The sequence below is a fragment of the Staurois parvus genome, unplaced genomic scaffold (genome assembly GCF_062004578.1).
Source record: "Staurois parvus isolate SC_StPar_1 unplaced genomic scaffold, SC_StPar_1.0 ptg001798l, whole genome shotgun sequence".
NCBI lineage: Eukaryota > Metazoa > Chordata > Amphibia > Anura > Ranidae > Staurois > Staurois parvus.
The window spans coordinates 403,840-431,594 of NW_028319594.1; the positions used below are offsets into that span (position 1 = coordinate 403,840).

The window sequence follows — 27,755 nt, forward strand, 5'->3', positions numbered from 1 at the left end:
TTCCAGTGTGAAATTCGATTCGATGCGAATTTCTTCGCTACGAAGATGACTTATAAAAAGGGTTTCTAGGCTTCAGAGAGCCTTTAAATTAGTGCAGAACACTGTACCTTTAATTTAAATGCCCTTGGAGATGGAGAAGGAGAAGGATGAGAAGAAGGAGAAGGATGAGAAGAAGAAGAAGGAGAAGGATGAGAAGAAGGAGAAGGATGAGAAGAAGGAGAAGGATGAGAAGAAGGAGAAGGATGAGAAGAAGGAGAAGGAGAAGGATGAGAAGAAGGAGAAGGATGAGGAGAAGAAGGATGAGAAGAAGGAGAAGGATGAGGAGGAGAAGGATGAGAAGAAGGAGAAGGATGAGGAGGAGAAGGAGAAGGATGAGGAGGAGAAGGAGAAGGATGAGAAGAAGGAGAAGGATGAGGAGAAGGAGAAGGATGAGGAGAAGGAGAAGGATGAGAAGAAGGAGAAGGATGAGAAGAAGGAGAAGGATGAGAAGAAGGAGAAGGATGAGGAGAAGGATGAGAAGAAGGAGAAGGATGAGAAGAAGGAGAAGGATGAGAAGAAGGAGAAGGATGAGAAGAAGGAGAAGGATGAGAAGAAGGAGAAGGATGAGAAGAAGGAGAAGGATGAGAAGAAGGAGAAGGATGAGAAGAAGGATAAGGAGAAGGAGAAGGATGAGAAGAAGGAGAAGGATGAGGAGAAGGAGAAGGATGAGGAGAAGGAGAAGGATGAGGAGAAGGAGAAGGATGAGAAGAAGGAGAAGGATGAGAAGAAGAAGGAGAAGGATGAGAAGAAGAAGGAGAAGGATGAGAAGAAGAAGGAGAAGGATGAGAAGAAGAAGGAGAAGGATGAGAAGAAGAAGGAGAAGGATGAGAAGAAGAAGGAGAAGGATGAGAAGAAGAAGGAGAAGGATGAGAAGAAGAAGGAGAAGGATGAGAAGAAGAAGGAGAAGGATGAGAAGAAGAAGGAGAAGGATGAGAAGAAGAAGGAGAAGGATGAGAAGAAGGAGAAGCAGAAGGAGAAGGATGAGAAGAAGGAAAAGGAGAAGGATGAGAAGAAGGAGAAGGAGAAGGATGAGAAGAAGGAGAAGGATGAGAAGAAGGAGAAGGAGAAGGATGAGAAGATGGAGAAGGAGAAGGATGAGAAGAAGGAGAAGGAGAAGGATGAGAAGAAGGAGAAGGATGAGAAGAAGGAGAAGGAGAAGGATGAGAAGAAGGAGAAGGATGAGAAGAAGGAGAAGGAGAAGGATGAGAAGAAGGAGAAGGATGAGAAGAAGGAGAAGGATGAGAAGGAGAAGGATGAGAAGGACAGTTCTGTGACAGTTTCTGTCTATTTCTGACAGTTCTGGGACATTCACTCCATACAGCTGTTTCAACCGCTGTATGGAGGGAATGTCATGGAACTGTCAGAAATAGACTATTAATGACAGTTCTGGGACTGTCCTTCCATGCAGCGGTTGAAACATTGTATGTATTTGTTTCCATAAATGGATCCATTTATGGAAACAAATAGATACAATGTTTCAACCGCTGTATGGAAGGACAGTCCCAGAACTGTCATTAATAGTCTATTTCTGACAGTTCTATGACATTCCCTCCATACAGCGGTTGAAACAGCTGTATGGAGTGAATGTCCCAGAACTGTCAGAAATAGACTATTTATGACAGTTCTGGGACTGTCCTTCCATACAGCGGTTGAAACATTGTATCTATTTTTTTCCATAAATGACATTCTGCAAATACACTTAGAGGAGCGCTGCAGATACACTTTTTGCCGGCTTGGAATTAATCTTATTTTCATCCTACTTCTTCTTCTTCATCCTCATCCTCATAAGAAGAAAAAGAAGAAGTAGGATGAAAATAAGAATAATTCCAAGCCGGCAAAAAGTGTATCTGCAGCGCTCCTCTAAGTGTATCTGCAGAATGTCATTTATGGAAAAAAATAGATACAATGTTTCAACCGCTGTATGGAGTGAATGTCCCAGAACTGTCATAAATAGTCTATTTCTGACAGTTCTGGGACATTCACTCCATACTGCTGTTTCAACCGCTGTATGGAGGGAATGTCATAGAACTGTCAGAAATAGACTATTAATGACAGTTCTGGGACTGTCCTTCCATACAGCGGTTGAAACATTGTATCTATTTGTTTCCATAAATGACATTCTGCAGATACACTTAGAGGAGCGCTGCACATACACTTTTTGCCGGCTTGGAATTATTCTTATTTTCATCCTACTTCTTCTTCTTCTTCATCCTCATCCTCTTCTTCTTCTTCTGAGGATGAGGATGAGGAAGAAGAAGAAGTAGGATGAAAATAAGATTAATTCCAAGCCGGCAAAAAGTGTATGTGCAGAGCTCCTCTAAGTGTATCTGCAGAATAGAGGAACTCTGCACATACACTTTTTGCCGGCTTGCAATTATTCTTATTTTCATCCTTCTTCTTCTTCTTCTTCTTCATCCTCTTCTTCTTCTTCTGAGGATGAGGATAAAGAAGAAGAAGAAGTAGGATGAAAATAAGATTAATTCCAAACAGGCAAAAAGTGTATGTGCAGAGCTCCTCTAAGTGTATCTGCAGAATAGAGGAACTCTGCACATACACTTTTTGCCGGCTTGGAATTATTCTTATTTTCATCCTACTGCTTCTTCTTCTTCTTCATCCTCAGAAGATGAGGAAGAGGAAGAGGAATTCCAAGCTGGCAAAAAGTGTATGTGCAGAGTTCCTCTATTTCTGACAGTTCTTTCACAGCTTCTTCACATGTACAGCGGTTGAAACATCTGTATCCTAAATGGAAACTAATAGATACAATGTTTCAACCGCTAAACATGTGTTCCTTCTGTCAGAAATAGCGGAGCTCACTGCAGGGACACTTTTGCCGGCTGATCGGGAAATGTTCGATTCGCGCACCCGAAGTAGGCAAAATTTCAGTTTCGCCGCGAATCGAATATTTCCTGAAATTCGACTCGAATTCCGGTTCGCCTGGTTCGATTCGCTCATCTCTAGTGATGGCTACCAGATATTATTATTATACAGTATTTATAAAGCACCGATAGTTCGCTCAGCGCTGTACATTACAATGGGGGACAGTACAATAACAATACAATGTGATACACGAGGGCCCTGCTCCTTCGAGCTTACAATCTAGGAGATAGGAAATATATTGAATTCTTGAGGGCCAAACGGTAGTCCGAAACCCAGTTGTAAAAAGTATTTGTCCAACTGAAAAACTAGTATGTTAGCCTCATATTTCACACCAAGATATGCTTTCCGTGATAGACCTTGTAAGAAATAGACGTCCTGGCATTTTTCATAGTGGGAGCAACAAATTCCAAAAAACCCGTACCTCAGAACCTAAACTTTATCAGTCATGCCGTTAAAGCCAAAGACCATAAAGCAGGATGGTAGAACAAGCCTTGAGACAAGATTCAAATGACCTGGAGGAGCTCATGGGAGGCCTGCCAGGAGTGTTATCGGTTTGGTGCCCCTGCTTTGTCTAGAGTCAGATATGTTGGAACCACATGGCGGTAAAGCAATAAAAGCTCAGGGTACAAGGTCAGTCTCAGTACTTAAAAAACCCATCCACTGGTAGCAGGTGTAAGATCAGGCCAGAAGTAACCAAGTCACTGTGGGCAAGCAGGAGGAATGGAGTGCAAAGAGCACACACAGCAGATGACTTTAGAGCTTAGTCTCTCAGCACTGAAATCTTCCACAGACTGGGAAATCGAAAGTCACACAACAGTGCAAACAAGGGAGCTCACCACGCATCACTCAATCAGCTTTCAAATACAGGGCAAGCACAGAAGCAATGTTGACAGCTCTGGAACTGGGAAGTGCTCCATGACTAACTTGTTACCAGAATGGGTTATGGAAAGCGCCTTACGTGGAACCCGGTGCCACAAAGTCACTTCCAGGCTTAGCCTCACAGCATCCAGTCCCGGTACCGCGATACTACAAAAAGAATCTTGACTAAGAAAAGGAGTAGCCAAAAAAAATCATCAGAACGTCCACCCTTCTAGGACACCAGTAAAACCTGGAGGCATGATGGTAGGTCATAGGCACCATCATTAAGGAGGTCCTTTTCCAGTGGAACAAAGGGCCCCATGTGGCTGTATCATATTGCTGGATGAGCTTCTAATGTACCTTCTACATTTAGGCCATAGTATGCTGCTAAAACTTCCTTCCTGGAGCCACCTTATACTCTATTGCTTAGTGAGCTAAGATTGTGGCGCTGTTCCCTTTCATGAATTGGCAGTTGAGCCACCACAATCCCACTGAACTGCTGACCTGCACTCTGTCCATCAATATCAGAACACTGGGCTGTTTGACTTGAAGTGGAACTAAGCTCTCCTAAATAACCCCAACCTCATTTCTGCCTTGCCATTTACACAAAATATAACCCACACGTGCGCATATGTTGATCTCTTCCAGGCATTTGGGAGATGGAAAAGACCAACCAAAAGGGGGTTTCTATGTATGTGCAAAAATGGCATCAGCTTCTGGTGGATGGTCAGTATAGAGCACAGCCGCATTTGTGCGCATGCGCCACAAAGTTGCAGCTTAGCAACCCGCTGCATTTCCTGGGAGAGCTGTGACCTATCAATCCCAGTACGCAACCTGGTCCAGCCTAGGACAAAAATCCAGAAGTTCTTTCAGCACAAAAAGCAACCCCTATGTGAACATTACAATGCATTTACCATTTGTGTAAGGGGGGGCGAGACAAAGTGACCCTTGGTTCACACCTATGCATTTTTGCAGAAGCGCACCAGTCTATTTAACATGGTTTCCTATGGGACATGTTCACATCTATGTGTTTTTTGGAAAGGGTCAGGGTCTTTTTTTTTTCCCACCACAGCAAGTGTTGAGTTTTTGATACATTTTGTGGTTTTTATTTGGCCAATAGAAAAGTATTACGTGCAACTCTACACTCTCTGGTACTCAAAGTCACATCAAAGTAGTGTAGGAACCTTTTCAAAGTTGCTGCAACCCTAAGTCACATAGATCTGCAGGGGTTGCTTGCCATCAATGGGTTGCGACTTTATACCCTTTGTCACTCAAACTCACAGCCCACTGATGGAACCCCTTCAAATCTATGTGACTTAAAGTCACAGCAACATTGAAAAGGTTCCTGCACAACTTTGATGCACCAGAGTGTAAAGTCGCGTCACAGTCACAGCTGATCACACGTAAACAAGGACATGCCGGTTATCAGCAGTCCTGTCCTCGTGCTGACAATCAGTGTAGCCCCATCAGTGCCATCTGTCAGTGCCCATCAATGCCACATACAAGTACCCATCAAAGCCACATATCAGTGCCTACCAGTCCACATCAATGCCACATAGTGCCCATCAGAGCTGCCTTTCAGTGCCACCTATCAGTGCTGCCAGTCAGTGCCACCTAACCATTCTAATCAGTGCCATATACGAGTGCTGCCTTTCAGTGCCTCCTATCAGTGCTGCCTCATCAGCACTGAAGTCTTCCTGTACTATGTTTGGGCTCCTCTTCCAGGGAGCTTTGGCCAGAAACCTCTGCCTCCTCGAAGTCTTCTTCCTCTGTAACCTGAGAGGATGAGGAACCTAAACTCCCCTCTGCTTCCCTGTCCAAGCTCCCTCCTGGGAAGACTATCCTTTCCTGGACGATCAGGAATCCACCTCCCTGCATGTCAGGGCTGTCTTGAAGGATTATAAAAAGGTGGCTAACATTTCTGTCTGCACCAACAAAAAATCCTTCATAACCGCTGAGGTTTCTTTCCCTGACAACTTGTGGATACACTTGTAGCAAAAGGGTCTGGTATGGTCTTGCAGGATCTTGTGGGCATTCTCCTGGGGAGAGGCACACAGCTCCAAAGGAGAGAGACAGGGGCCTGTGTTAATATTCCTTTCCCAAGTATACCTATAAGAGAGTGGGTAGGCTCTCTCCCCCATCAGCCGAGTCAGATTCGCCACCCGTGGTCTTCTCACTGGCTGCAGCCACTGCTTCGCATTCCATCATAGGGCCCTTCGGGACTGTGCTTCCTTCGCCAGGCTCCTGGGTCCCCACTCCCAGGGCTAAAGTCCTGGAGACTCACCAGCCTCATAGGGAGAAAATGCTGATCTGTGCCACCATATTTAAACTGGAAGTCCTGTTGGGAGCGAGGCTTGGACTGCAGCACCTTCCCATTTCCTCCTACATCCGATCCTGCGCTCTCACTGGGGGAACCAGTGAGACTCCACCATGGCCACACTGCTCACCCTACAGGAGCACGCCGTGCAACCAAGCGCCGGTCAGATAAGAGTATCGAGACACGGTCCTCACCTGACATGCCTCCCTGCCTGGGAAGGAGGAAGGCGCCCGTCCCTGGATCGCCAAACATACCTCCCCTGTGCCCAGGAAGCTGCGCACAAGTGGGACACAGAGTGGGTAAAGCCTGCCCTCCCTGGCTCAGCTAACTACCCCCCAGGGGTTGGGACCACCAGCCCCCATCCTTAGGTCCACAAAAAAAAAAAACGAATTCCAGCTCTTAAGAGTAGCCATTCCCCCTTTTTTTTTTTTTTCAAGGGACCATTCAAGTAATTGGGACAATTGAATCAAAGGCTGTTTCATGGCCAGGTGTGGGCTACTCCATTATTTCTTAATCAATTAAGCAGGTAAAAGGTCTGGAGTTGATTCTAAGTGTGGTATTTGCATTTGGAATCTACTGCTGAGAACCTACATCATGCGTTCAAAGGAGCTGTCCATGCAAGTGAATCATGTCATTGTAAGGCTTCAAAAACTAAACAAATCCATCAGAGAGATCGCAGCAACATTAGGAGTGACCAAATCAACTGTTTGGTACATTGTGAGGAAAGCAGAACGCACTGGTGAGCTCAGCAATATAAAAAGGCATGGGCGTCCATGGAAGACAACAGTGGTGGATGATCACAGGATCCTCTCTATGGTAAAGAAAAACCCATTCACAACATCGACAAGTGAAGGACACTCTCCAGGAGGTGGGCGTATCATTGTCAAAGTCTACAATCAAGAGAAGACTTCACAAGAGCAAATACAGAGGGTTCACCACAAGGTGCAGACCATTCATAAACCTGAAGAATAGAAAAGCCAGATTAGACTTTGCCAGAAAATATCAACAAAAGCCGGACCCGTTCTGGAAAAGCATTCTTTGGACAAATGAAACTAAGGATTAATCCTTACCAGAATGACAGGAAGAAAAATGTGTGAAGGCTTGGAACAGCTCATGATCCAAAGCACGTCATCTGTAAAACATGGTGGAGGCAGTGTGATGGCATGGGCATGCATGGCTTCCAGTGGCACTGGGTCATTGGGGTTTATTGATGTGACAGAAGAGAGAAGCAGCCGGATGAATGCTGCAGTGTTTAGAGATCTACTGTAAGATTCAGCCAAAATGCAGCAAAGTTGATAGGACAGCGCTTCACAGTACACATGGACAATCATCCAAAACACACTGCAAAAACAACCCAGGAGCTTTTGAAGGAAAAGAAGTGAAATATTCTGCAATGGCCGAGTCAATCACCTGATCTCAACCCAATTGAGCATGCATTTCACTTGCTGAAGGCAAACCTAAAGGCAGAAAGACCCACAAAGAACTGAAAACAGCTGCAGTTAGAGCCTGGCAAAGCATCACAGACCCAGTACTTGGCCATGTCCATGGGTTCCAGACTTCAGGCAGTCATTGCAATTAAATGAATTAAAATATTAAAAATGACATTTTCTGATTATATTCAACTATTCAATTATTTTTGGTCCCTTGAAAAAGGGGGGGGGGGGGGGGGCTACTCTAAGAGCTGTAATTCCTAAACCCTTCCTCCAATTTGGATGTACATACCCTCAAATTAAGCCTGAGAGTGGTCACTTTCAGCCCATATCCATTATAGAACTATAGCTTGAATATGTTTTGGTAAATACCTGAACCCCCCCCCCCAAAAAAATAAATAGTGCATGTGTCTCATTCATATATATCCCCAACTGTATATAAATTCCATTTTACGTAAAAGTCAACACTTTAGAAAAAACAAAAAATGTGCACACAAGCCGTGTCTGTCAATTTGTTTTATTAACACATGTACACATTTTACTTGTCTTCAGGCTTGTTGAAGCAGTAAGTCAGACAACACTTTCCACAGTAGTGCCTGTCGAAGTGACTGGCCATGAAGACTCCGGCACCGCACTCATCAGATGGACATTCACGCCTCAGGCGGTGGATTTTGCCATTCTCATCAACCTAAAGGATATATAAAACTATATTAACAGTGTACATCATACAAAGGCGTATACTTGCATAAAAAAAAAAAAAACAAAAAAAAAAAAAAATACAAATAAAAAGGAACCCCTATCACTACAAATCCATGTCTGAGCACATCTCTAGAACACGAAAAAGGCACCAGAAATGTGCTGCATATGCCAAGTTATTTGCCCTGATTCCTGCAGAGTCTGAGTCCTGCAGTTCCCACATCACCGCACATGCTCACACACAGACCTACATTATCAATCTTTATGCACCCGAAATCTTCCAAGATTTATGTCAACCCTGTTGCCAGCATGTAGATTAATATATAGTAGGGATCCCCAAACTTTTTAAACAAAAAAGGGCCAGATTTTGGTCCTCTAGACTTTAGAGGCACCAGACTGACCATTGTAAGTAGAAATTGTCCTGGCGTCAGTGGGGGTAAACAATGCATCTTTGGCATTATGGCTGCATAGTGCCCCATCGTCAGAAACAGGAATTGTTCCCCATTATTGGTGTCAGTGGGAGGAAAAGTGCCTCCAGGGCCAGATAAAGGCAAGAAAAAAGGGCCGCAGTTTGGAGACCACTGATATACAGCATCATACAAAAGCGATAGTACTTTAATTCCTTTGTTGTGTGCACATTAACTTGACTGCTTTCACATTTTCCGTGTACTGAATCTAGGCCTTTGAGAACCCATTCATACTATTTTTATCAAATAACTGGCTACCAAGTAGAAATTCTCTCTGGACTTAAACAGGAAGCAATGGTAAATGCATTTTTTTATAGCGTTTTAACAAACCAAGTACATATTTATTCCATTCTAATGGCAGTGTACCATGCAAATGAGGTTAGTGTAAAGTTTCTTCCTAAAGCTAATCATTGCAGCTTTAAGCTACTCTCACACTAACCCGTAGCAAAAAATGCAGTAAAAATACACAAACAGCTTTGCAGTCCATTTTTTTAATAGACATGCGTCTTAAAACAACCCACAAATGCAACTGTGGGTGCGTTTTTGCAGCATTTTCCAATTCAATGGGGAGGCGTGTTTCTGGTGCTTTTTTTTTTTTCATTTAATCGCATCAAGAATGCAGCAAGCAGGATTTTACCTCTTGGCGCCGGCCGCACGCAAATGTGTGGCCTCCCGGCGTCTGGGCCTTGATACCGAGCGGCCGTACATTTGTGTGCAATTAAGAAAAACATATGTGCTGAGAGCGCACACCATGCGCGCTCCAAGCCCACGTCCGGTACTCACGGAAAGGTCCCGATCTCCTTTCGCATTCATGTGACCGCCGCGACGGCCATTCTCAGCAGTCACATGACCCTAAATCCCCGCCTCCTGAAACCCTTAAAGGGCAGGGAGGCACCAGCATCAAGGGGTTAAAAAACAGAGCAGACCCACAACAGATTAGTGGGAAGCGTTCCATGATATTTATGGTCATGTGTTTAATACAAAAAAAAAAAAAACACCACAAAAAGGAAGAAAAACTGATCCGTGTGAAAGCAACAGGGTTTAAAGACATCTGATTGTAGAGTTTGAAGACATCATATGCTGCTATTCAAACCTGCAGCTTTCATACCTTGTAGTACTTGAGCACAGCAAGCTTGACCTTCTTCCTCTTATGCTTGTTCTTCTTGGGGGTGGTGTAAGACTTCTTCTTTCTCTTCTTAGCACCACCACGGAGCCTCAGCACCAGGTGAAGTGTGGACTCCTATAGGATACATAGACAGGTATAATTTCTGACACGAGCATTTTAATCCACACAACACACATTACTTGCAGTTTGAAGTTTTATAGGGGTTCAAAACCAAAAAAGTAACATATCTGGGCCTATTAAAATCTTACTTCAATAGCCCATTTCATTCTATCGTGCATGGCTCAGAAAGTAAGCATTGCAATGCTATACACAAACCCGACTGCAGACCTACTCTGAGTTTTAAACCCATAACAAAACTGGACAATTCTAAGTAGGAGGACCTCAAACAAATTAGCACGGCTTTCCAAAATGATCAGTGGATCCAAAAACTATAAATCGATTTATAAGCAAAAGTCACTTTACCACCATGCTTGCATCCCTTCAGATAAAAGCAGACTGGTTACTGTGTTAAAGAAACAAAGACCTAGGAGGTGTGTGGGTGCAGCCAAGCTCAACTTACAAGAGTCAGAAGTTTACATAAATCCAGTTACCTAGATCAGCCTCTCTCTCTTCAGGGAGGCCTTCGGGCTTCCTTCGGGCTTCCTTCAGGGAGGCCTTCGGGCTTCCTTCAGGGAGGCCTTCGGGCTTCCTTCAGGGAGGCCTTCGGGCTTCCTTCAGGGAGGCCTTCGGGCTTCCTTCAGGGAGGCCTTCGGGCTTCCTTCAGGGAGGCCTTCGGGCTTCCTTCAGGGAGGCCTTCGGGCTTCCTTCAGGGAGGCCTTCGGGCTTCCTTCAGGGAGGCCTTCGGGCTTCCTTCAGGGAGGCCTTCGGGCTTCCTTCAGGGAGGCCTTCGGGCTTCCTTCAGGGAGGCCTTGGCAACATGCCCAAAAATTGTATACAAGTCAGCAGGTGGATTAATCCTGCCTTTTAGTACACAAAAGCCACAGGTTTTCATTGTGCACTTTTATGACCTTCTAGCTGCCTGCATCCTTACAATTAATGACATCAGTTGATAAGGAGAACATCAGGTGCATGCACATCATTCTTGTTTGGCTCTCCCCGTCAGCACTGGGGCCACATAAGCAGAGTGAGGGAGAGAGACACTGGAATACTAGTCAGTACTACTGGAATAAATCACCTCTATCGTTGGGTGTACTGGATGTGTGTAGATTAGGTTTTTACATTTTAGATTGGGGTGCAGAATTTGAAAGGGTGCCGTGAGATTGTCCATCATTTTAAAGGGTGCCTTGACTGAAAATAAGAGTTGAGAAACACTGACCTAGATGTCCACATTTACTACGTTCAAAAGACAGTGATCACTAAAAGGTAACCTCTTACAGAATACAAAAATTGTGTTGATCTAGTTTATTATTATTATTATAAAATACAGGATTTATATAGCGCCAAGAGTTTGCTCAGCGCAAGGTTAAGTTGGGCATCCAAGACATCGCCAAAAATTTTTTTTTTTCTCCTTTTCTTCAAATAGAGAGCAACCATTTTAATCATACTGAAAAAAGAAATTAGACTCCCATTTACAACGTTCAAGAGAACACTCCTGGTCATTTATTGGCTGATAAAAAAAAAAGACCTACCTTCTGAATGTTATAATCTGAGAGTGTGCGGCCATCTTCAAGTTGCTTGCCAGCGAAGATCAACCTCTGCTGATCAGGAGGAATACCTGTGGGTGCAAGTACACATGAGATCCAAAACCAAAAAGCATTTTTGTCATTGAAACTAAAAGGCGATGGAAATGTACAAATTACTGCAAGTGGAATCTGTGGACATAATATAATCCATTACTGCCTCGGATTATCAACAGTTTTGCTTAAAATGCAGATTTGAATGGATAAGCATTTCCCATTGTGTATTTTCTTTTGTCAATCCTAATTATGTACAGCGGGTAGAGATAACACTAACATGCCAGGAAGAGAAAAAAAAAACCACCATACACCACAAGTTGAATCACTTGAGTTGGAAAAATAATGACCCCCTTGTATCAGTATTTTGTTGAACCCTATGCAAAATTTAGTGGAGACTTATCCCAACAGACTAAAGGCTGGAATTAAAGCAAAAACTGCTCAAGTTCAGGTAAATTTGATGGTGACGTTTATGGACTGCAGTCCACAGATTTTCAATGGGGTTTAAGTCTGGGCTCTGACTAGGCCATTCACCATTTTCTCCTGCAGCCACTGTGGGTCATTCTTGCTGTGTGTTTTGGCTCAGTCATGTTGGAAGGTAAACCTTCCCATTGAAAACTTTCTGGCAGAGGGCAGCAGATTTTCCTCAAGAATTTGATGGTATTTTGCCCCCTCTATTTTTCTTTTTATCCTGAAGTGCTCCAGAGAACCCCCCATAACAGGATATTCCCCCCTCCGTGCTTTACTGTAGGTAAATGGTGGTATTTGGATGGTGAGCCGTGTTGAGGCCAAATAATTCAATTTTAGTCTCATCTGACCAGAACACCTTTTTCCACGTGGCCTCAGAATCTTCAAGGTGCGTTTTGGCAAAGCTCAGTGGTGACTGCATGTGGCCTCTCTAGGAGTTTTTTTACTTCCAACCCTCCCATACAAGCCATGTGTGGAGGTTTTGAGATACTGTTGTCATATGCACACAATGACCACTGTCATCAATTCCTAACACAGCTTAGGAGTTGCTGTAGGCTTCTTGGTAGCCTCTCTGACCTGTCTCCTCCTGGCTCTTCCATCCAGTTTGGTACACCACAGACCCTTCCTGGATCAGGATGTCGCTCCAAATACCTTCCACTTAATAAAAGTCACTGTTTGTTGGCACTGATAATGCCTCTGAAAGTTTTTTGTATCCCCTCTCCTGACTTGTGCCTGTTTACAACTTTATCCCGGAGATCTTTTGACAGTGCCTGCCCACCCATAGTTACTCATTTGCACTACCAGGGACTGAAATGCTCCAGGAAGGCTGTTTTCATGCTGAGCTAATCAAAATAACCCCAGCTGATCACAGTTATTATTACATCGAGTTTATATAGCGCCAAAGGGTTTGCTCAGTGCTGTACAACAGAGGGGGGGACAATACATGAAACATTACAGCAACAACAAACAGCACACGAGGGGTTAGAGGGCCCTACTCTTTCGAGCTTACAATCTGAAAGTCAAATGGCTTTGTGTGCCATTGAGAAGGTGATTAGCCACACCTGATTGAGTTTACAAGTCATTTTTTGGAGGGGTGATCCTTTTTCCAACTCAATGATTCTGTTTTTGAATTTTTTTTCTGACATGTTGGTGTTCCATTTTTTTCTTGGATTTTATACGTTGCACTGAGTAAATACAGCTGGATAAAACAAAAACAGTCTTCATTTCAGGCTGCAAAGTAACAAAATGTGATTTTAAAAGGGGGCGATTCTTTTCTATACGCACTGCAAATAAGCAGCATCAGCCCAACGTTCAAAGTCTTTCAGGACCTCCACTGGCTTGAATGAAAGACATGTCCACCGCTAGTTAACCTGCTGACATCTGAGTCCTAAGCAGTGAATGCACCAAGAGCACAATGGAGGGATGGAAAGATTCTTAACACAGGCTGTGCAGCACCAGCCGCTCTCTCCCCTAGCTGAGCTCACATTCTGTTAAACCAGGGGTGGGCAACTGTGGCCCTTCAGATGTTGGTGAACTACAAGTCCCATCATGCCTCTGCCTTTAGGAGTCATGCTTGTAACTGTCAGTTTTGCAATGCCTCATGGGACTTTCAGTTCTACAACAGCTGGAGACCCACAGTTGCCCACCCCAGTGTTAAACTATTCCTCACATCAGTGCTGCAATTATACTCATAGTAGGAAAGCTGTCTCTTTAAATGTTCATCTTACAAAGTCACTAATGCAGCCGCAATCTTGTCACAGTAACTTCACTTTCCTTTCAGACATCTGGAAAGTATTTTTTGGAAAACCAGTATCTTTTCCAGCAGGTACTGGTTTCCCACTTCTTCATTGCTCACCTAGGCGAGGATGTCTGCCAGTTCCCCTAGGGATCACATGACACATCCCAGGATGATGGCATCAGTCAGCACTTCAGGTACATGGATAATAGGAGACAAGTTGTGATCTAGATATAACAAGTGCCCATGCACCATTCAGGGGTGTAGAAGCACCACTCACCGACCCAGTGTATGAATTAGCAGATGAGCGCGGTCTCAGTCAGTATCAAAATTTATAAGTGTGATTCTTGTGACCTACTATGGTGTATTTAAATTATCTGATTAAACTAAAAAAAGTGAAAATATTATCTAGTGACTGAATACATACACATATATATATAAAAAAAATATAAAAATTGAATCAGTGAGTCGTCTACACAAAGTGGTCTCAGCCAGTCCCCTGACATGTTTCGTCCCCCATACCTCTGACCAAGCCGCGGTGTGTGGCCCAAAACATGTCTGAGGGCCTAGCCGAAGTGGCACTGGCTGAGGTCACACTCATCCACATTCACGCATGAGGTCAGAGAGCTGTGTTTTTTTCCTTTCTCTGATGAGGGGACAAGTTGTGTGATTGGGAAGTCACAGTTGGCACCTGAATCCAAGATGGTGACCAAGGACAGCACTGAAAATTATGCAGTGTAGAAGATGGTGCTGGACTTAAGGGAAATGATAAAACAGAGTTAAACTCAAAATTTAAAAACTGCTGCCAGGCGGGTTTTTTATGACAGAAGAGGCACCAGTGTCTCCTCCCTGCCCATCAGCTGTGAAGTACACTGAGCCATGCATGCGCAGATCAGAGAACATTTATGGCTCTGCTCTGTGCTGTGATGAAGTGACTCCTGTGCACATGCTCAGAAGTGAAGCCAACGCCTCCCAGCCATTCAAGCTGTTTACCTGGACAACACAGAAGGAACACCAAGAGAATATGGTAAGTGTCTGGGACCAGCTGGAGCACTGACAGTACAGTGCTGGAGGGCATTATCCAACAGGCAAGTCTGCCATGATGTGCTAGTTTGTGGAGTATACCAGCACATTATGGGGTAAACCACCTGGGGGCCCATAAAAAAAATTGAATATAGAGTCAGATATCAATTCTGCTTCAAGTGTGCTTCGTACAAGTCAAAAGCTATGGTATTTGCAATGGCTGACATTTTAACCCGGGCGAAGCTCCTCTTTAGACACGTAAAACAAACAGAACCAACCTTCCTTGTCCTGAATCTTGGCCTTGACATTTTCAATCGTATCAGAGGGCTCGACCTGGAAGAGAGTCATATAAACATCAGACGCATGACAAAGCTTCACGTTCTTCTGGGATAACAGTTCGAGCTAGAGAGCTTTTGATTGGTCAGCGCTGTCACATGAACGGTGCTGAGCACTCAGAAGCCATCTAGCCCGTACTTTCATCCCTGCGGTCTGGGGATTTGAAATTCCCAAAGCTTTCTCTCCTCCCCTTGTATGGATGACAGCAGCCTAGCCAAGTGAAAGGACTTCCGCACAAAAACTACGCCACGCAGAGGTGAGCGAGGGATTAAAATGTTACTAAACCCCGGACCCGGCATTCCCTCCATCCCCGCTCCCCGTATTCCCTCCATCCGCTCTCCCCCAACCCGGCATGCCCTCCATCCCCTCTCCCCACATTCCCTCCATCCGCTCTCCCACAGTACACAGAACATGGAAATGCAATTATTTTAGTAAATATAAACTTCTAAATATCTATACTCAGCAGTATATAGCAGTCTTGGGACTTCTGTCAGTGTCCAGAAGAGCACTGGTTAAAGCTTGCAGGAGGAGTTTCCTTTCTGCTCTAGGAGGATGCAGAACCCCTGACCTCTGCCTGACCAGTACTGATTGGCCCTGTGCAGATCACATGCACTCTCCCAAAAAAAAACACTCTAGCAATACGCACCAAACTGAGCATGTACAGAATGGCTACAGTTCAGTGTGTCTTATCAGGAGATAAGACATGGACATTTGAACAAGAGGAGGAGCAAAGACGACAGGATCAAACATCCTTTTTACACAATGCAGAGGATTAGCCCCTTAGGTTCCACAGTGAGTATAACAAGCATGCTTTACTGCATCTACAGACTGATTGTACTGTTGGGGGTTTAGTAACACTTTAGGGTTGCACTTTGCATTGACAGGACACCCCATCATTCCAGGACACTGCATGGTATGGAGGCTCCTCTGGCAGCGACAGGCCTGGGGCTCCCCATCAGGACACGTGGTGTACAGAGCAAACACATGGTGGTAGTGGGGGGTCCTCTGCGTGTGCCCGGGCTGCCCCCGTAGCTGCCTGTTCCCCCCCAATCTCCTCACACATCCCCTCAGCCATGGCCTCCACACGCACCTCGAGGGTGATGGTCTTCCCCGTCAGCGTTTTCACGAAGATCTGCATGGTGGCGGCGGATCCACCTGTAACAGGAGAAAGGAGGTCATTATATACAGCGACTACACCCGCAACCTCCCTCCTCCGGGGCCCGCTACAGAGCCTCCCACCCCGCCATCCCCGGAGACGAGCCGCCACACTCACCTCCTGCTAATGGCGGATCCTGGAGAGAGGACCTCCTTCCGGCCGGCACGGGGTTTTCCTTGCTGGTCCAGAGGGGCGGTGGGCGGGGATAGCTATCCGCGGCGATGCCTGACTGAAATCACACGTTATTCGCAGCGACGGGCCGGTTTAGCGTTCGGATGTGTGCAGCTTACCTGATTTATAAATAATAATAATAGAAATAATAAAAGTTTTCATTTACTTTTATTCTAATTCTTCCAAGATGAAGGACCCTCTGAGACGCAATGCATTCTAGGAATTGTAGTCCTGTTAGGTAGACTGTCTTCCGTCTTGCTCTTTCTCGTTCCAAAACAACACATTTATACGTTAAGGAGATTTGTATAGTCATGACTACATGATATGATATGCTAAAATGCTATTCTTTCAAAAGAAATATTTTTATTAAGTACGATGCGCGCGCACCCCCTCCCCCGTAGGCCCGCCCGGCCTGTGACTTTCCACCCCTCTGGCTTGGTAACGCCCCATTTTCCTATGGACCCGCCCTTTCTGTAATTACCTGCCGCTCTAGTTTGGTAACGCCCCTTCTCCCAATGGGCCCACCCATCCAGCCATTCCCCGCCCTCCATAGTTTAGTAACGCCCCATCCCCGTTGGCCCGCCCTTTTGTCATTCACCGCGGCTCTAGATTGGTAACGCCCCCTAGCAACCAGCTTAGTGACAAGCATCTCTAGTACACAGAGTGCCCCGGTGTAGCCCTGTGTGCAGGGGGTGAGCCCGGAGAGGGGTAAGGTGTGCAGGGAATGTGAGCCCGGAGAGGGGTGAGGTGTGCAGGGGACGGGTGGACTGACCATTTGGAAACTCGGGCAGTGCCCGAGGGTCCGGGGTCAGTAGGGGGCCCCATGAGATGCCCCTGGTAACTTTTTCATAGGCTTTTTTGAGTTTGGGCAAGGACACAGGGGCCCCATGATCCCCTATTGCCCGGGGGCCCCATGAGTTGACAGTCCGCCCCTGGGAGGGGGCGAGCCCAGAGAGGGGTGAGGTGTACAGGGCTCACAGCTCAGTGAGTGATATCATAGGTGACATCTTTGGATATCATGTCCAGAGGCGGACTGACAACTCATGGGGCCCCTGGGCAATAGGGGATCATGGGGCCCCTGTGTCCTTGCCCAAACTCAAAAAGCCTATGAAAATGGTACCAGGAGCATCTCATGGGGCCCCCTATTGACTGGCAGTGCCTGGGTTTCCAAATGGTCAGTCCACTCCTGATCATATCTATAGGCAGCTCTAGACTAAGCCCAGAAATTCCAACCAATCAGGTGCAGATATTTGGGGCTCATTTACATTTTGGAGTTTTCTCAAGTCGAGAATCCTTTTAAACAGTTTTGAGTGGTAAAGTGTAATCAGGGGCTCACTTTGTGGCTGAATGACGTTACCAGGAAATTCTTGGGGTTGAAAGACCTAGCCAGAAACTCTTGAGTTCTAGGTACATATTCTGAATCTCCTGGGGTGGAGGGACCTGGAAACACTTCGGGTAGGGGGACCCAACCGGGAACTCTTCAAGTTAAGGGACACACCTGGAAACACTTGGAGTTGAGGGACACACCCGGGAACTCTTAGGGTGCTGAGACCCTCTTGGGAATTTTTGGCGTTGAGAGACACAACCAGGAACACTTGGGGTTGAGGGACACAACTGGGTACTCTTGGGGTTGAAGGATCTACCTGGGAATTCTTTGGGTTGAGGGAACTCTTGGGGTGGCGAGACCTAATAACACTTCGGGTGATGGGATACACCAAGTAACTTTTTTTGTTGAGGGACATACCCAGGATGTCTTGGGGTTAAGGGACACACCTGGGAACTCTTGGGGTGGATAGATCTGGAAACACTTGGGGTGGAGAGACACAACTGGGAACTCTTGGGGATGAGGGACACACCTGGGAACTCTTGGGGTTAAGGGACACACTAAGCAATTTTTGGGGTTGAGGGACATACCCGGGGACTCTTAGGGTGGCGCAACCCCCTTGGAAATTCTTGGGGTTGAGGGACACAACCAGGAACTCTTGGGGCTGAGAGACCTACCCAGGAAGTCTTGGGGTTGAGGGACACACCAAGGAACTCTTGGGGTTGAGGGACCTACCTGGGAATTCTTGGGTTTGAGGGACACACCTGGGAACTCTTGGGGTGGAGAGACCTGGAAACACTTGGGATGAAGGGACCCAACCGGGAACTCTTGGAGTTAGGGACACACCCAGAAACACTTGGGGTTGAGCGACATACCCAGGAAGTCTTGGGGTTGAGGGATCCACCTGGGACATATCTGGGAACTCTTGGAGTTGAGGAACAGACTTGGGAACTTTTAGGGTGTAGGGGCACACCAAGCAACTCTTGGGGTTGAGGGACATACCCAGGAACTATTGGGGTTGAAGGACACACCCAGGAACTCTTGAGGTGGAGGGATGCCCTGGGAACTCTTTGGGCTTTAGGACATACTCAGGAACTATTGATGTTGAGTGACATACATGGAAACTCTTAGGGATGGGGGACACATCTGGAACTCTTTGGGTTGAGTGACATACCTGTGAACTCTTGGGGTGAAGGGATATACCTTGGAACACTTGGGGTTGAATTACATACCTGGGAACTGAGGTGCGCAATCAGGAACTTTTGGAGTTGATGCCCAAAATCTCAGAGCCAGCTCCTTCAACGTATGGAATTTTGTTTATACTAGGTTATCTATTCTTATCCTTGTTACAATGGAAGATCCCTTTAATTACCTTTACTGTCTCAGAGAACCCCTGCTAATACTTACTATATCTATAGCTGATGGTACAGTAAGTTGTAAGAGAAGAATGTGGCTAACAGTGTATTTGACACCCAGAGCTGCTCTATACAGCAATATTTTTTTAAAGTAATAATAATGAAAAGAAACAAATTATAATGGCCAGAAAATAAATGTATATTTGTGGTGCTCCCTCACATTGATGGCCAGTGGAGAAATGGCTGTTTATTATGATGGTCTATAGATAAGTGCACTCTTAAACTGGTGGCCAATGACAGTGAGTTGCTCCGTATATTGGTGATCTGTAAAATGCTCCTTTACGATGGTGGTCAGTGGGATAGCACTTTACGTCGATGATCATAGAGAGGCACACTTACAATGGTGGTCAGTGAGATTCTCTCTTATGTTGGTGGTCACTGGGAGTTTCCTTGGTGTTCAGTGAGATGCTTCTTTACATCAATGGTCAGTGAGATTCACCCTTTCATTGGTGATCAGTGAGATTCACCCTTTTATTGGTGATCAGTGAGATTCACCCTTACATTGGTGGTCAGTGAAATGTTCCCTTACATTGGTGGTCAGTGAGATTCACCCTTATATTGATGATCTGTAAAATGCTCCCTTACATTGGTGACCCATGAGATCCTTAGTTGCATTGGTGGTCAGTGATATGTTCCCTTACATTGGTGGTCAGTGAGATGTTCCCTTACATTGGTGGTCAGTAGAGAAGGATCCTCTTAGATTGGTGATCAGGGGGGAGGGATCCCCTTACGTTGCTGGCAATGGGGAGCACCATTAAGAAAAGGGCCCCATTGCACTGGTGGTCACTGGGAAGAATGTTAGTTACATTGGTGGTCAGTGGAGAGAATTAGATCTTTTTAGCTAATGAAAGCTTAAAAGATCAGTGGTGTTAACGGTTTATTGAGAGCCAAAAATTGCCCAAGGAACCACCAGCAACCTCTGGAAGAACCCAAGCTGAGTAAGGCTGTATCTGTTCTGTATTATATATACTCACCAGCCACTTTATTAGGTACACTGTGCTAGCACCAAGTTGGACCTCCTTTTTCCTTCAGAACTGCCTTAGTTCTTCGTGGCATAGATTCAACAAGGTGTTGGAAACATTTCTCAGAGACTTTGGTCCATACTGACATGTTAGCATCACGCAGTTGCTGTAGACTTGTCGGTTGCACTTCCATGATGCGAATCTCCCTTTCCACCACATGCCAAAGGTACTCTATTGGATGGAGATCTGGTGACTGTGGAGGCCATTGGACTACACTAATCTCATTGTCGTGTTCAAGAAACCAGTTTGAGATGATTTGAACTTTGTGACATGATGCATTATCCTGCTGGAAGGAGCCATCAGAAGATGGGTACACTGGAGTCATAAAGGGATGGACATGGTCAGCAACCATACTCAGGTAGGCCGGGCATTTAAACGATGATCAATTGGTACTAAGGGGCCCAAAGTGTGCCAAGTAAATATCCTCAACACCATTATACCACCACCAGTCTGAACCAATGAGCTCTGAAGAAGGGGGTTCGTCTCCCGAAACTCGTCAGCTTATCCCTAATTAGGGCATAGCATTGTATTGGACTGTCATTGTGGACCACCTCTGCTGTTTTTATTCTCCTTTGGTTTGTGAGTATATATCTATTTGTTTTCTCAATAAATACGTGGTGTACCACGGCAATGCACGATGAGAGTGCACCCTTGTTTGCTTTTGTTCACCAGCCTGAACCAATGATAAAAGGCAGGATGGATCCATGCTTTCATTTTGTTTACACCAAATTCTGATCCTACCATCTGAATATCGCAGCTGAAATCAACACTCATCAGACCAGGCAATGTTTTTCCAGTCTTCCATTGTCCAATTTTGTTGAGCCTGTGTGAATTGTAGCCTGTTTCCTGTTCTTAGCTAATAAAAGTGGCACCCGGTGTGGTCTTCTGCTGCTGTAGCCCATCTGCTTTAAGGTTCGACGTGTTGTGTTCAGAGATGGTATTCTGCATACCTTGGTTGTAACGAGTGGTTATTTGAGTTACTGTTGCCTTTCTATCATCTCGAACCAGTCTACCCATTCTCCTCTGACCTCTGACATCAACAAGGCATTTTCATCTACACAGCTGCTGCTCTCTGGATATCTTCTTTTTTTCAGACCATTCTCTAAACCCTAGATGTGGTTGTGCATGAAAATCCCAGTAGATCAGCAGTTTTTGAAATTCTCAGACCGGCCTGTCTGGCACCAACAACCAAGCCACATTCAAAGTCACTTAAATCCCCTTTCTTCCCCATTCTGGTTTGAACTTCAGGAAGTCGTCTTCACCATATCTAGATGCCTAAATGCATTGCGTTACCAAGCAATTGAACAAGTGTACCTAATAGAGGCCAGTGAGTGTATGTGTGTTCTAAGGGCAATATAGACTCTGATCACAGGCAGGGGTGGTGAAAGCCTACATGGCCCCTAGCCAAATACACTTTCCAGGCTTCATCTCTTGACCTCATCCTGTACTGACTGAAAATATTTGAAATGTAACAAAGTAGTAAGTACAGTGTCTTGAAAAAGTATTCATACCCCTTGAAATTTTTGACATTTTGTCATGTTAAATCCAAAACCATAAATGTATTTTCTTGGGAATTTGATAGAGGCACATAATTGTGAAGTGGAGAAAATGAGAAACGGTTTTTAAAATTGTTTACAAATAAACTTATGAAAAGTGTGACGGCATTTGTATTCAGCCCCCCGGAGTTAAAACTTTGTAGGACCCCTTTTCGCTGCAATTCCAGCTGCAAGTCTTTTTGAAGATGTCTCTACCAGCTTTGCACATCTAGAAAGGGACATTTTTGCCCAAGTCTTGCCACAGATTCTCAATTGGATTTAGGTCTGTACTTTGACTGGGCCATTCTAACACATGAATATGCTTTGATCTAAACCATTCCATTGTAGCTCTGGCTGGATGTTTAGGGTCATTTTCCTGCTGGAAGGTGAACCTCCGCCCCATTCTCAAGTTATTTTTCATACTCTAACAGGATTTCTTCTAAGATTGCCCTGTATTTGGCTCCATCTATCTTCTCATCAACTCTGACCAGCTTCCCTGTCCCTTCTGAAGAAAAGCATCCCCACAACATGATGGTGCCACCACCATGTTTCACGGTGGGGATGGTGTGTTCAGAGTGATGTACAGTGTTAGTTTTCTGCCACACATAGAGTTTTGATTTTAGGCCAAAAAGTTAAATTTTGGTCTCGTTTGACCAGATCACCTTCTTCCACATGTTTGCTGTGTCCCCCACATGGTTTCTTGCAAACTGCAAATGGGACTTTTTATGGCTTTCTTTCAACAATGGCTTTCTTCTTGCCACTCTTCCATAAAGGCCAGATTTGTGGAGTGCATGACTAATAGTTGTCCTATGGACAGATTCTCCCACCTGAGCTGTGGATCTCTGCAGCTCCTCCAGAGTTCCCATGGGCCTCTTGGCTGCTTCTCTGATTAATGCTCTCCTTGCCCAGCTTGTCAGTCTAGGTGGACGGCCATGTCTTGGTAGGTTTGCAGGAGGAGGTCTTATGTTGCTCTGAGGGATCTACTGATGCTGGCTGCTGGGGGATCTATTGTTTCTGGCAAGGGTCTATTATTGCAGGGGGGTATATTGTTGCGGAGGTGGGGTGTCTATTTTTTCTTGGGGGTGATCTATTGTTGTTGGCTGCAGGGGATCTATTCTACTGCTTTTTTTGTTGTCATTAACACGTTACCTAGCACCACAAATTATATTTGGTTCTGTATTCTCTAAAAGGGCTGTACTGGGAGGTGGGTAGGGGGTGGAACCAATGGAAAGTGCTTAAACGTAGGTGGGGGATGGGGACAAGGGGTGACTTATAAGGAGGGAGTACCTGCACCCTTTCTCTGAGAAAAAAAGCCCTGGATATGACTCATTAAAAACACATCTACCACATGAGCTAAGCATTCCCAATATCACACTACTCTGAAGCCAGTGCCAGATTTATAAGGGGGACAAAGGGGGCAACTGCCCCAGGCCCCCCTGACAGAAGGAGCCCCCCTATATACAAAAAATAATATAAAATTTTTTAAAAAATTATATAAAATAACAAATAGTAATAAAATAATCTAGAATATATAGTATTACAAAACTTTCTTACAGGATGTCTTCAATTTACAAGCCAACCTCAATGCTCTGTGTAATTGGGCAACTATGTGAAAAATGAGGGTTAATGTTGATAAATGTAAGGTTCTGCACTTGGGGGCTAAGAATATGCATGCATCATACATACTAGGGGGGGTAAAACTGGGGGAATCAATGGTGGAGAAGGATCTGGGAGTTCTGGTAGATCACAAGCTTAATAATGACATGCAATGCCAAGCTGTGGGTTCTAAAGTGAGCAAAATCCTCTCTTGTATTAGGAGAGGTATAGACTCCAGAGAGAGAGATATCATTTCCCCGGTACAAATCATTAGTAATATCTGAACTGGAATATGAAGTTCAGTTTTGGGCAATTCACAAAAAGAACATTGGGGAACTGGAGAAAGTACAGAGAAGGGCAACCAAACTGATAAGAGGCATGGAGGAGATCAGCTATGAGGAAAGATTAGAGGAACTGAATGTATTCTCTTTTGAGAAGAGGAAATTATGGGGGGATATGATCAACATGTATAAATGCATAAGGGGGGATATGACCTCCATTTATAATACATAAGGGGGGATATGATCTCCATGTATAATACATAAGGGGGGATATGATCTCCATTTATAATACATAAGGGGGGGTATGAGCTCCATTTATAATACATAAGGGGGGGTATGACCTCCATGTATAATACATAAGGGGGGATATGACCTCCATTTATAATACATAAGGGGGGATATGATCTCCATTTATAATACATAGGGGGGGATATGATCACCATGTATAATACATAAGGGGGGATATGATCTCCATATATAAATACATAAGGGGGGGATATGATCTCCATGTATAATACATAAGGGGGGGATATGACCTCCATTTATAATACATAAAGGGGGATATGATCTCCATGTATAATACATAAGGGGGGATATGATCTCCATGTATAATACATAAGGGGGATATGATCTCCATGTATAATACATAAGGGGGGGGATATGATCACCATGTATAATACATAAGGGGGGATATGATCTCCGTGTATAATACATAAGGGGGGATATGATTACCATGTATAATACATAAGGGGGGGATATGATCTCCATGTATAATACATAAGGGGGGATATGATCACCATGTATAATACATAAGGGGGTGTATGATCTCCATGTATAATACATAAGGGGGGATATGATTACCATGTATAATACATAAGGGGGGATATGATCTCCATGTATAATACATAAGGGGGATATGATCTCCATGTATAATACATAAGGGGGTGTATGATCTCCATTTATAATACATAAGGGGGGGATATGATCTCCATGTATAATACATAAGGGGGGATATGATCTCCATGTATAATACATAAGGGGGGATATGATCTCCATGTATAATACATAAGGGGGGATATGATCTCCATGTATAATACATAAGGGGGGATATGATCTCCATGTATAATACATAAGGGGGTGTATGATCTCCATGTATAATACATAAGGGGGGATATGATCTCCGTGTATAATACATAAGGGGGGATATGATCTCCATGTATAATACATCAGGGGGGATATGATCTCCATGTATAATACATAAGGGGGGATATGATCTCCATGTATAATACATAAGGGGGGATATGATCTCCATGTATAATACATAAGGGGGATATTATTATTTCCATGTATAGATACATCAGTGGTTCATATAGTAAACTCGGTGTAGAGTTATTCACCCTGAGGTCATCACAGGGGACAGGGGGGCACTCTTTACTTCTGGAGGAAAAGAAATGTAATCTCCAAACACGGAAAGGTTTCTTCACAGTGAGAGCTGTGAAAATGTGGAATAGACTCCCTCAAGAGTTGGTTGTGGCCAGCTCAGTGGATTGCTGTAGGAAAGTCCTGGATTCTTTCTTGGATACACAGAATATAACTAGATAAAACATTTATAGGTAAAGTTGATCCAGGGAATATCCGATTGCCTCTCGGGGGATCAGGAAGGAATCTTGTTCCCTGCAGGAGCAAATTAGATCATACTTTGCTGGGTTTTTTTTGCCTTCCTCTGGATCAACTGTGGGTATAGGATTATAACTTTATTTTTTTCTATGGTTGAACTGGATGGACTTTTGTCTTTTTTCAGCCAAACTAACTATGTAACAAAAATTCTTTTTTTTATGAAATATATCTTGGAAAGTAATATTTTGCCAGCTGCCCTCTGTAAAAGGGTTTACTCTGGATTGTATTATCTGTAAAAACAAAATTTGGCAGCTTAAGCGAACCACACATAGTGCACACTCTTAACTCGTTCTCGACGACTGTACGCATATTTGCGGAAGTGGATCTTTATCTGTGAGGCTGGGAATAAACGTATCTCTCTTTGTGCTGGGGGTGCACTGCACAGCACACTTCCAGCACAGAGACCACAGAGACCGGGCTTTCACCAAGAGCTGTGGGTCTCGTACTATCGATTGGGACTCCCGGTTTCCAGGTCACCTGATCACTGCAATAGTCTCTGATTGGCTATCGCAGTGATCAGTCACTGAGCCCACTCCTGTGTTTACTTCCTCTTCTGCATGAAGAGGAAGGTACACTTTATCTTTCTCTTCTTATAGGAGAAACAAAAGTGTGCAAAAAAATTAATAAAATACAAAATTAAAATTAAAGAAATAAAATACAAAATAACTAGATCAAGGTTTTCCAGGGTTAGTGTTAGGTCTGGGTCAAAGGTCACAACAGCATATTATGGATAGAATTTAAAAAAACCCACATTTTTAAATTAGTATCAATGTCATTAGTGTCAGGGTGTTTTAGGTAGGAAAAAAAAATGCAAAATGCATGCTATTGTTTCTGGGCCCTGCTATTGGTACAAAAAACAACCAACATACACATATGTTGTATTGCTGCAAACACCAGGGGCAAAAGAATTTATTTTGAGATGTTTTTTAGTGGTAAATTCTAGTAAATCAGAAAATATACAGCTAAATTCAGAAATATTTTTTTTTACTATAATGGGCCAGTTTTCCTCTGATAATAAAAAACAAAATCAGGAGATAACTGTTACCATTTACCCCCAAAAGAAAGTCCAATTTGTCCTGGAAAAAAAAAAAAAGATATAATCCACCTGGATACACAAAGTTGTTGCAACAATATGTACAGTTTTACTAACACATGTCAAAGTTGCAAAATTGTGCTTAGGCATTAACATTGGTTTTACCCTCAGTCACTAAAGGGTTAAGGAAGGTAGCCTATGACTGCATGGGTGTGTGCATGTGTAACCTCAGAATAGTGTTGTGCCATCCCATATGGAAGAAAAATATGTTTGAAATATATTTTAACCACTTGAGCTCCTGAGGATTTACCCCCCTTAATGACCACGCCTCTTTTTGCTACTCGGCACTGCACTAATTCAACTGATAATTGCGCGGTCATGCAATGCTGCATCCAAACAAAATTTACGTCCTTTTTTTCACACTAATAGAGCTTTCTTTCGGTGGTATTTGATCACTTGTGCGCTTTTTTTTTTTCACGCTATAAACAAAAAAAGGCCAAAAATTTTGAAGAAAAACAAAATTTTTTACTTTCAGCTATAAAAAATATATAGTAAACTCAAAGTTGGTTATAAATTTAGGCCAAAATGTATTCTGCTCCATGTTTTTGGTAAAAAAAATCCCAATAAGTGTATATTGATTGCTTTGTGTGGAAGTTATAGCGTCTACAAACTATGGTATAAATACTGCAATTTACGCCGTTTTTCTGCTATACAGCGTTGCGCTAGTTTAACGGACAATTGCGCGGTCATGCAATACGGTACATAAATGAAATTTACATCCTTTTTTTCCCCACAAATTGAGCTTTCTCTCGGTGGTATTTGATCGCCTGTGCGGTTTTTATTTTTTGCGCTATAAAAAAAAAGGCTGACAATTTTGAGGAAAAAAAAACAATATTTTGGACTTTTTGCTATAAAACATGTCCAGTAAAAAAAAATGCAAAAATCAAATTTAGTCATAAACTTCTGCCAAAATGCATTCTGTGACATGTCTTTGCTAAAAAAAATCCCAATACGTGTAAATTAATTGGTTTACGTGAAAGTTATAGTGTTTACAAATGGCGGGAAAGATACTGGAATTTTTAATTTTTATTTATACTAATAATGGCGCCGATCAGCGACTTTTGGCGGCAATCAGCGACATATGGCAGCGACTTATGGCAGGACTGCGGGACTGCGGCGGACATTTTGACACTGGGGGGGGAACTGACTTGGGGTCACTGACATCCCCAGTGACACCAATACAGTGATCAGTGAAAAAAACCCACTGAAACTGTACTAATGTCACTGGGGAGGAAGGGGTTAACATTTTTAGAATTTGCAGTGTAAGGGGAGTGTTTTACTAGGGGGCGGGGGTGTGTACTGGAGGGGGGGGGGGGAGGGAGGGGGGAGCTGATTGAGGGAGAGAAACTCTGCAGCTTCTCACAAGCTGTCAGAGAACTGACACAGAACAGGGCTGTGTGTAAACAATGCAGCCCTGCTCCGTGTCAGCGATCACTGGCA

General features: G+C 44.1%; 2 protein-coding genes across 3 annotated transcripts in view; one reads left to right on the forward strand and one right to left on the reverse strand.

Moving 5' to 3' along the window:
• Positions 1-8,022: 8,022 nt before the first annotated feature.
• RPS27A (ribosomal protein S27a) lies at positions 8,023-16,404 on the reverse strand. Its single transcript, XM_089663919.1, has 6 exons — positions 16,319-16,404; positions 16,136-16,200; positions 14,988-15,042; positions 11,439-11,524; positions 9,793-9,924; positions 8,023-8,209 (listed from the first exon to the last, which is right to left on the reverse strand). The coding sequence occupies exons 2-6, from the start codon at positions 16,181-16,183 to the stop codon at positions 8,060-8,062; spliced, it is 471 nt and encodes a 156-aa protein (XP_089520045.1). The 5' UTR covers positions 16,184-16,200; positions 16,319-16,404; the 3' UTR covers positions 8,023-8,059.
• A 606-nt stretch (positions 16,405-17,010) lies between these two features.
• The window catches only part of CLHC1 (clathrin heavy chain linker domain containing 1), a 66,607-nt gene continuing 55,862 nt past the window's right edge, over positions 17,011-27,755 (forward strand). Inside the window, exon 1 of one of the 2 annotated variants that reach the window (XM_089663917.1) lies at positions 17,011-17,080. The gene's annotated coding sequence lies outside the window, so the exon portion shown is untranslated. Of the gene's footprint in view, positions 17,081-20,387; positions 20,492-27,755 lie in introns of those variants that run through there. The other variant, XM_089663918.1, reaches the window with a different exon arrangement.